The 10,967-nt window shown below is 45.8% G+C and overlaps 1 protein-coding gene across 1 annotated transcript in view; it reads right to left on the bottom strand.

Moving 5' to 3' along the window:
• Nucleotides 1-3,308: 3,308 nt before the first annotated feature.
• Adam12 (ADAM metallopeptidase domain 12) overlaps nt 3,309-10,967 on the bottom strand; it is a 312,140-nt gene continuing 304,481 nt past the window's right edge. Inside the window, exons 22-23 of the mRNA XM_057779001.1 lie at nt 6,075-6,205; nt 3,309-3,920 (exon numbers count right to left, since the gene is read on the bottom strand). Of these exons, the coding sequence (XP_057634984.1) occupies nt 3,866-3,920; nt 6,075-6,205 (186 nt within the window). The 3' untranslated portion in view covers nt 3,309-3,865. The remainder of the gene's footprint in view (nt 3,921-6,074; nt 6,206-10,967) is intronic.

The following is a 10,967-nucleotide window of genomic DNA, read 5'->3' as shown; positions in this document are numbered from 1 at the left end:
TGTGTGTGTGTGTATGTGTGTGTGAGTGAGAGAGAGAGAGAGAGAGAGAGAGAGAGAGAGAGAGAGAGGATTATGCTTGTATGTTTCCCACAAAAGGCACAGAAATGGTCTGTTCGTTGTCTGCACAAATGTCTCCTGCAAGGGTCCCCACTGCCCAGTGGTCCTGAGTATGGGGCTCACAGATTCACAGATCTGGGAGATTTACTTACTTCATTAGAGTTGAAAAGCAAGAGATGCCAGTGGGAAATTCAAGTTGCGGCAACAGCATTTTGCAGTCAGTGCTAACTTGATTTTCTATGGCTAACTCTACCTTCTAATTAGAGCAAGGCATTAGGAGGGAGGTCACTGTGGTTGATATGCTGTGGGATAGATTCAAGGCTGGTGTGTGCTGGGCGGCGGGGAGCGGGGCAGGGCTGCTCTCTGCTATGGCCCTGGAGAAGGCTGGACCAGACTTGTCTAGTAGGTGAACCTTGAAGGGTAGCCACACATTGCCACTTTATCTTGAAGTGGTGACAAAGGTAGAGACTTGGCTCTCGCGGATGAGGGAGGCTTTGGCATGGGGTCTGGCCAGAGTAAGGCACTTGTGATTGGCAAGAGAGGAAGACAAGTTGGTGCCTGTGTTTTCCTGTGTACTTTGTATGATGAAGCCACTGCTGAGCTGTGTGGCGGAACTAGGAGTGGATGAGAGAATAAATGGCCTCTCAGCATCCTTACCCACTTGCCATACTGCTCAAAACACCCAGCTCTTGGTTCTGTGGGGGCTTCTGGGACTGTTGATGTCTCTTAGTCTCGGTCATTTGTATATGACCGAGGGCATCAGAGAACAGTGGGGGAGGATCTGTAGACTAAGTGTCCCTGGGCTAGGGCCTGATCTAAGAGAATTAAAACATGAAGCAAGCCTCAGAGGAAAGAGCTGCAAGTGGCCAGGCGCCCTGCTGCCCAGCCATTGTCCTCCCAGTTGTCAGGGTGGCGCTGGCTCAGAGTGCTCAGTAAACATCTGCGGAGAGGCAGGAGGATGCTCAGGCCTTCTCACTGGCCCAGCTCCAGCCTCTTTGTAGCACCATGGGGATCACAGGCTCCTAAGAACGTTCAGACACAGCCGAGGCTTTGGCAGTTCCTAGGGAATGCATTGATGGGTTGTATTGATTTGTTGGAGAACAATGACCCATAGCTTCAGCCTGAGAATTCCTAATAAAGTTAAGAAGGCATAAAAACGTCTCCTCAGAGACCAGTCAGGAGTATTTCTTCCCGTAGAGTTTAATTTGTTGCTTGTGTGGTTTCTGTGATGTCATCCCACATGTGTGAGCTGGAAACGCTCACACAGAGAGCGCAAACTCAGCATGCATATTTTGAAATGGAAAAAATGCATTGTTGCTCTCCATCTGATCCCACGTACTGGAAAAGCAGACTTGGGAATAGTGTAGGAGACTAGCTCTTAAGTGGAATGCCGGCAAGGTTCACCTCCTCCCTAAAGTGGGGTCACATCTGGCCATGTCTCATGTCTGGGCACTGGACCACTCTGCTGGACTTTCTCAGGGATGGTCTCAGAAACCTCAGCCGACTAGTCATGTGTATATTGTGTTTAAACATAAGATAGACTGCAATTGAACTGCGAGTATCCATTTTGGTCTCTGTTACTTAAAGGCTGTAGAAAGGGAGAGACAAACTATCCTCTCAATAAACCCCATGTTGGTTATTGGTTCCTAAGTTTTGTTTAAAATTGAGGTTATTGCTAAATATGCCTTATTTGATAACTACTATATCTTAGAGGTATTTTTTTAAGTAATGCTGTCTATCCTGTAAGAGAATATCAGGATTAACTATGTTCTTATTCAGAAACAGATGTATGGCTCTGGAAAACAAGCAGCCAGCACTGCTCAACTGTGAGGGCACCATCGGCACCGTTGGTAGCCACTGGGGAGATGGCAGAAGAGCGCGGTTCCAACGTCCTTTAAATCAAATGTGGGTTTGTAGCTTCCCTCTCACTCCACCCAAAGGGTGGGCTCATCACCTGTTCCAACTAAACCTTTGAGTTTACACAGATCTGGAACTTTTCCAGTTGTGAAGTTTGAACTTAATACAACTACCCAACCTCACATCAGTTGCAAAAATTCTGCATGTGTCCCGGCAGCAGCGAAACTGTGGCATGAAACGAGACAACCTATGAGAGTTCTTTTGTGTATCTGTGATGTGGATTTGTTTACCCACTGTCTTCAAGACCATGTGTTTCCCAAGGCTGAATACGGTTTTGAATTCTGGAGAGCAAAACAAAGTCTAAGTCTGTATTTCCCCTTCGGCTTCAAGACCTAGGGCAACCATTGCTATTACCCTTCCGAAGATGCCTGATCCTAAAATACTCAGATGCTACAGAACCAATGTCAGTTACCTTCTACTGTGAAAGCCGGTCATCCCCCACACCTTGCCAGGACACAGTGAAGGCCTCTGGCATTTGCCTTGCATTTTTAAAACTATCTTTCACAACATTAGCTTGAGGCATCTTAAAGATCTGCTCCTGAAGGCGGTTTTCCAGCCAGGCATGAAAGAGTGAAAGATGGAAGGGTTTCCTGACTAAGTCTGCCTTTTGTGAGCCTTCGGCATTGGGGAACTGATGTCTCTGTCATCCTAGGATGAGTTAACAGGTATGTTCCCAGTGTGGGCAAGACTGAGATGTTATGCTGTAGAAAATAGGATGCCCTCAAGAGAAGAGATGGGTGACTTTGGGTTCTTTGTCCCACGACTACTAATAAGGATAACAGACATGGCTGTACGACGAGAATAACATTCCATGTGGTTATAACTTTTGCAAGCATATGGATTCTGCCTAATTTTTAATAAGTTGAGCCGTGCAGTAAAGAGATTTTTATCTCCAGGGTTGATCGACTAGATCTGGTTACCAGCTCACATCTGAAAATGTTTATGGTCCCATAGAAAGCCGCTTCTATCTGTCAGAACACAGGGTCATTGTATTACAGTCAAGAAGACAATGTGGCAATTTGCTGAGCTCGAAACGGGGCAGGAGACAGAGGTCTGCAGTGCCTGGGCAGTGGCTTTCTCGCAGAAGCACCACTGTTCCCAGTGTAAACAACATGCCCATGCATGCCAGCACTGTGCACAAGGGCAGCCAGAGAGAAGCTCCTGCTGGCTCTGGGAGCAGAGCCTTGGGCGGCATCACAGACTTCTTTTTCCTCCAAAGGTGTTCATGGCCTCTCAGCTCAAAGTCAACTGTCTGCCTGGACTAGGGTTCCAGTCTCTATCCTGTTGTGGCCACACCTCAGCCTTCTTGCTAGTACTCTAGGTTTTCTCCAAGATCCTCAGGGTGCAGAATCCGAAGCCCTGTCAGTATGTAGGGCCTAAGACCTTCCTTAAGGCCCTGGCTGCAGTCCAAGATAGGGATTCCAAAATAATAATAAAAACCTCATTCCAGGTTCTGCTTGGGGTATCCTGAGCTGTGTGTCTGGTACTGTAACACAGCCTTGGGGAGCTGGGGAGCTGTTTTCCAATAAGGCCTCAAACAGGAAGTAAACATCTCGTCTTGGATCCCATCAGGCAGGATCATTCAAGTCCGCCAGAAGAATGAAGCACAAGGAGCCTTCTGTAGAAAACCCTGCGATGGCACAAATGCCTGCTACGGCGCCCTGCGCAGTAATAGACACTTTGCATAAATTAATAACTTACAAGTACCTGAGCAAGGACACAAAGCACCACAGCACAGCACCGACGGCAGTAGCTCTAAGTTCTGGAAACAATGGCGTTTTAAACACTTTGAAAATTCTTGAAAGTTGGTATAAAAAGAAATCACTCCGATGGAGTTGAAGATAGTGCAAACTTCTGTCTTCACTGCTGAGGACCAGTTTGGGCTTGCTTGTCACTTGATGTAGGCATTGTGGGAAGATCGGGGCACTTGGTGCTTAGGAGCAGGTCTGAGTCAAGAGCAAGCCAGGGAGGAGAAAACAAAACTGCAGTTAGATGGTCCAAAGCCGTTCTATAGACACAAAAGCTGGGCAGGAGGCTGCTCCTGGAGACTGGTGGGTCTCCCAGGCTAGAAGCCACTGATCTCCACCTGAGACTGGAGGCCAGGCTGACTTTTGGGAGAGAATGCAGAGCACATCAAGGACCTCACTGCAGAAGTCCTAGTGATTTATGACAGGCCACCTCCCCTCTCTGGAGCTGTGCCTTCCATCCATGAGTTGATTCTAGACTAGCACCATTTGCAGAAAAATGGACATGAATGGCTCAGACAATCCCTAGTTTTTCCTTATAGATTTATCTGTAATGTCTCTGCATGTGAGTACAGGTGTCTGTGGAGGTCAGAAGAGGGCACTTCTGATTCCCCTGGAGCAGTTACAGATCCTTGTGAGTCACCCAATGGGAGCGCTGGTAACGGAACTCCAGCCCTCTGGAAGAACAGCAAGTGCTCTTAACCACTGAGCTGTTCTCTCTGGCCTCAAATTCTATGTTTCTAACAACCAAGTGGCACAGGTGAGTTCAATTTTATCGCTGTATCATCATCTTAGTATACAATCAGCATAAAGAACTGGGAGAATCAAGGGGCCAGAATTAAGTGTTTGAAATCTGGTACACGTTTACACTTTTATTTCAGTTTTGAACCAGCTCCAACATGCCTAGTGGCCACTTTGATCCCATGGCACAGCTCAAGAGATGGAGAGCCAGTCTGCCATCAGTAGAATTGAGGCAGGGGACTGCTTGGAATGTTCTGAAAAGGAGTGCCCCTTGGTCAGCCTTATGTCCATGCAGTAGTTTTATCTAGTGAAATATAGAAAGTAACTCAAAAGCTATGCAACTTTTTCTGCATTTCCACAGTGGTGAGCTAGACTGTTCTCTTGACCCTCTGACCAGCATTATCTCTGAGATTTACGAGGCAGCCATTTCTTTCCTAGGCCAACACATTCTTCCCAAGAGCCGTAATGAATCAATGACGTGCGTCTTCCCTTGCAGAGATGGGAGTTACTAAACGTGCAACCTGGCTCTCTGGTGCTCAGAGAGCTCATGGCCTGCTAGAGGGCACATGAGTCAGAAGAGTGGGCCGTGAGTTTAACGATCTGCTAGCCAGGCATGGTAGCTTGTTCCTCTAGTCCCATCCCATCCCAAAGGAGGGTGAAGGATTGAGCGGCTCATGTCAACCTTGCTACTAGGGAGACAAATGCTAGGCTATGGTGTGCTTGCCTAGCACGTTTTATCCCAGGAACCGAGGAAAAACAAAACAACAAAAGACCCACAAGGGAACAATTTCACTGAGGAAGAGGTTGAGCTGCAGCATTTGCTGATTTCCATCTTGTCAATGTCCCCAGCTACACTATTGCACCAGCAAACCTGGAAGATGGGAGAGCACCCAGCATGCCATGGATTCCCCCATAGAGATTCCTGATGTGAGAAACCTTAGCAGCAAGGATCTAGGAGCAATGTTTTGAGTATTCATTACCCTTGTTTTAAATGCAACTTGATATTCGTTAATATTTAATATTGGCTAGGTTGCAAAGGCATGAGCCAGCTTCAGTACAGCCGTGGGTTACCTCTCCCCATGTAAATAGAATCTGGGCTACATCTGCCTCAACCCTATGGAAGAGGGGTGAAGATGACCATAGCCAGAGAGAGCCAGCACAGGCCACTCAGCTGTAGAGAAGCCCCCAGGAGGACCCTATTGAGCAGCTGCTTAGGCCTCACCTCTCCATAATCTCTCAACCCGAACTAGTGTCTCAGCCCCTGGAGAAGGCAGAGCAAGTCTTGGTGAGGGTGGTGGAGGTCCTGCCTTTATAAACTATTTTCCTTAGTGCCTGTAGGAGACCAGGCTGGGCCCGTGTCAGCAGCTCATCCTTCCTGGGTCATCTTCATCCTGCTATGATCTCTCAAGTAAGTGAGCCATTGCTGAGAGCCCTGGGCTGATGTTTAGGTATGCATAGGTATAGTTTGCTTTTCTTGCTTCCTGGTTTACTTTTACACATATCTCCCACCCTTCCCATGCTGGAGGCAAGCAGGAAACACGACTTAACACCTGAAACTTGCCACACCTCCAGTGTGGTTTCTTCAGCTACTCTTTACCATTAGAGGACACCTACCTGTTGGGGGCTGGGCGGAACCCAGGCTCTTGCTGCCCTGGGGTCCTCACCAAGGCACTAGTGAGCCGAGATGCCCTGCTCAATGGATCAGCAGGCAAAGGCTTCTGAGGAGGGCTGGGTTTGTGGGTGCCCTGCAACAGACAACAGACCACATGTGACTCAACTCTGGTCAGAACTGGACCCTGGGACCCAGTAGTCTTCTGGAAGGCAGTGCACATTGCTACAGAGTGCTGGGTTCATCTCTGATTTATAACCCTTCTACAATATAAAGTAGGGCCTGTATTTAGCCTTTATGTGGAATTTTCTGTAACATTTAAAAGAATCATGTAGGTACACTCCTATGTGGGTCATCTGACCTCACAAGTCTTAGGGGGGTACAGTGGATGGTAGGGTTCTGTCAGTGCCCCTAGGGGATGGATATAAATCCACCCATGCTTTCAGACAATCTCTAGTTTATGAAGGACTAGCTAAACTGGGGATGCACAGGATTTAGAAGACAGCCGTCCTCCTGGGGTCAGGATCTGAAAAAGACTGCTTTGTAATTTGTACAACTTGTTGTATTATCTGTAGAAAGGAGCCATGCGGTGACTTATGGGACAAGTAAAGGCCTGTGAGGACACTATGGAGTGATGGGCTCCTGGCCAAGGGGTCAGAGTGAGAACTTGAGGGTTACTCTACATTGAGTTATACCCAAAGGGACTCATACAAGTCTACCTCTCTGGAAAATGGAGTAACCTATCTTGTAGCCCTGGTATGGGGCTTAAATAAAAGAACATGTAAGATGCTCCCAGCACATGGATAATTATTATACCAACAGTTATTCGTGTGGCAACTTTAAATGCTTCATGGAAATCTAAGACCCCTTGAGGTACCTTCCTCTCTGCCCCTGGTGAGTGTACAAACTCTCCTGGGTCCAGGATAGGTCTGGTTAGCATGACACTTTCCATTCTTGGCCCCATCATTGCAGGGGAAAAAGGACCCTGAGGATCAGAGTTAGAATCCCTTACAGGATGTCCTGGTCATTAAATGAGCCAATGCACTTGCATGATGAGGCATGGTGGGGCACACGCGTGGTCCCAGACATTGAGGCTACACAACAAAACACACCTTAAAAGTCACACAAAGCCTGCACTGTCTTGGGATTTGGTAGATCCATGTGTCCATCAGGATCCAAACATCAACACCAGAAAATGGAAAGATCTCCCACACTCTTGGGTAGGTAGAATTAATATAGTAAAAATGGCAATCATATCAAAAGCAATCTACAGATTCAATGCAGTGCCCAGCAAAATCACAGCAAAATTCTTCAAAGACCTTGAAAGAACAATAATCAACTTCATATGGAAAAACAAAAATTCAGGATAGCCAAAACAATTCTGTACAAAAAAAGAACTTCTGGAGGCATCACAATTCCTGACTTCAAACTCTACTACAGAGCTACAGTAATGAAAACAGTTTGGTATTGGCAGAAAAACAGACAAGAGGACCAATGTAATCGAATCAAAGACCTGGATATCAATCCTGCAAACACTTGATTTTTGACAAAGAAGCTAAAAATATAAAATGGAAAGAATAAAGCATATTCAACAAATGGTGCTGGCATAACTGGATATCAACATGTAGAAAAATGAAAATAGATTTGTATCTGTCTCTATGCACAAAACTCAAGTCCAAATGGATCAAAGACCTCAGCATAAAACCAACCACACTGAACTTCATAGAAGAGAAAGTGGGAAGTACATTTGAATGCATTGGCACAGGAGACCACTTCCTAAATATAACCCTAGTAGCACAGGCATTTAGAGCAAAAATTAATAAATGTGGCCTCTTGAAACAGAAGCTTCTATAAGGCAAAGAACATGGTCAACAAAATGGCAGCCTACAGAATGGAAAAGATTTTTAGCCAACCCTACATCAGACAGAAGACTGTTATCTAGAATATACAAAAAACTCAAACTTGACATCAAAAGAATAATGAAAAAAATGGGGTACAGACCTAAACAGAGAATTCTCAACAGATGAATCTCAAAGGACTAAAAGACATGGAAATGCTCAACCACCTTAGCCATCAGAGAAATGCAAATCAAAACAACTCTGAGATTCCATCTTACACTGTCAGAATGGCCAAGATCAAAACCACTGATGACAGTTTATGCTGGAGAGGTTGTGGGGTAAGGGGAATGCTCTTCTGTTGCTGGTGGGAGTGCAAACTTGTATAGCTGCTTTGAAAACCAGTATGGCAATTTCTCAGAAAATTAGGAAACAATCTACCCAAGACTCAGCAGTACTGCTATTAGGTATATACCCAAAGGAAGCTCAGTCATTCCACAAGGATATGTGCTCAGCTATGTTCACAGCAGCATTATTCATAATAGTAAGAAGCTGGAAGCAACCCCCTCAACCAAAGAATGGATAAAAAAATGTGGTAGATTTACACAATGGAGTACCACACAGCGTTAAAAGATAATGGCATCTTGAAATTTGCAGGCAAATGGATAGATCTAGAAAAAAAACATTGAGAGGTAACCCAGACACAGAAAGACTAATATGTATTCACTCATAAGTGACTTTTAAACATAAAGCAAAGAAAAATCAGTCTACAGGCCACAACCCCAGAGAAACTAGACAACAAAGAGGAGAGATACATGAATCTAAACTACATGGGTACATAAAAAGACAAGATCTCCTGAGTAAACTGGGAGTGTGGGGGTCATGGGAGAGGGTAGAAGGGGAAAAGGGATGATGGGAGGGAGTGGAGAAAAATGCATAACTCAATAAAATTAAACCAAAAAAGTTACTTCAAATGTGTATGATGTTTTCGCAGTGCTTGAACTAAAATCACATCTCTGAACTACAGACAGCAGCTCAGAGGCTACAACACCAGATTCAACAGCTCCCTGCAACATGATGGGGCTCCTACAGAAGTCAGCAAACCACAGCTGTGTGGGAGATGTGCCAAGAATGAACAACAGATAGATTGGACTCAGCACGGAACAGAGGCCAGACATACAGGTGACATGTCTCTTATCAGATCTCATCAGAGGAAATAAAAGAAGGCGCTAGAATATAGACAACCCCCCTAGGTAGGTGTAAGGACTACATTGGCTGTGCACACGCAAGTGTGCCTAGCTTTTGGACAAGTGCAGGGATAATAACAGCCCTCCCTCGGGGTTGACTGACAGAGTAAAGATCTTAGCGCAGGGCCTGGCATGTGTTCACCCAGAGTAAGCGGCTGCCGTTTGACAGCCGTGATTGACAGGAATTTCACCCTAGCAACAAGCCCTGGGTCATGAAGGCCACACACAAATCAAGCTCCATTTCTCATCACCGAACAGAAAACTGAACACAACGTCTGCGTGTAATGTAAAAATGAAAGCACACGCTCACCATAAGGAGACTCAGGTTATAAAATCATTCCTTACAAAGCAATACTAATTTTTCTGCTAAATATGATGAAGTATCTAGTCTCTGCAGTAAAGATAACACCAGGGTTTTATTGGTGTGTGGAAGAAAAGGTAAGGTGTATGTTATAGTCTGCTTTAACACATTTGGATTTATCATGGAAACTTAGGAGATAATTATGACTTTCCCATGATAGTCTCAATTTATGGTCATAGTCTTGTGAGCCATCATGTCCTCTCAGATGGTGCTCAGCTTTGAGGACAATGGTATGTTCATCCCTGTGATAAAACTCCAAACAGTCAAGATGCTGATGGAAAGTTCATGAGCCCCGAGGACAGCAAAGGTCCTGCCTTGCCATGTTTAGGAGAGGATCTAGTCTAGACGGTTGCTTAAGAGGTGTCAGGCCTCTGTAGAATGCGTCACCTCTGCGGGAACTAAGGAACTCCGGGCTACTCTTACTGGGACATTTTTCTTTAGTCTGTATTTTCAACAAAGTTCAAAGATCATTCTTTTCCCCTCAGGTTGCAGAGAAAAGTACCCCCCTGCCTGTCACATGGGGTCCTGGGCCTCTGCTTCCCACCTGTGTTCTAGCAATAGCAATGCACTGCAGAATGGCAATGTTCTCTCCCTCCCTCCCCTCCTCTCTCTCTCAACTTTGAAAGCAAACATGACAAAATTAAAATGTGGCCCTGTTGCCTTGACTGTCAACCTGTTATCAGCTTGCACATAGTCTACAATAGTAAATATGTCCTGCTATCTGGGAGTTCTGTGCAGGGAGACTGGAGCCCATGACCCCAGAAAGCCAGAGCCGTGACTGCGGTCCTAGGGTGACATTAACACATCTCACTGTAACGAGTGAGTCTGTCTCTGGCTAAAAATGTTGTGGACATTATGACCATAGATAAGATTGTAGCCCACCACAGTGATGTGGGCATCATGGAACCAAAACTGACATACCAGTAGATAGAGCTTCCATAGCCAGAACCATGGCAGGTAGGGCCACTGCGACCTCCCTTTCTTCACTGATAAAATGAATACTTCCCACTCTCCCTAAAGGAACCAGATAGCTAAAAGAGTAAGATATTATTGAATCAAAACACAGTGCAAGGAGAAGGAAGGAGAAGTCTGAGGCTGGAGGCATCTGGCCCCTTAAGAAAACCCGAGTCTTGTTATGGAAACCCAAGTCCTGCTTTGATTCCTGTCTACAATGAGTAACCCAGAAATCAAGTCAGCACCTTTGGGTAGAAACCAGATGCCCTAGCTTCATGGGGTGACCATGGTTTAGTAGGATAACATTTTTCCCCCAGCCTCTGTGCAGCAGAGCTCTTGTGCTCTGCAGAAAGAGGTATCAGGTTAGGAACTGTCTGGACAAAAATGCACACTGCTATCTACTGACAGTGGGTGACATCTTAATGCTGCAGGTGGAGTGGGCGGCTTTGAGCCCTTGACTTTCCTGTCTGTGGTAGTTTGGATGTAATTGGCCCCTATAAT

This window comes from Chionomys nivalis, chromosome 8, assembly GCF_950005125.1.
Source record: "Chionomys nivalis chromosome 8, mChiNiv1.1, whole genome shotgun sequence".
Classification (NCBI taxonomy): domain Eukaryota; kingdom Metazoa; phylum Chordata; class Mammalia; order Rodentia; family Cricetidae; genus Chionomys; species Chionomys nivalis.
This window is presented reverse-complemented; position numbering and strand designations above follow the sequence as displayed.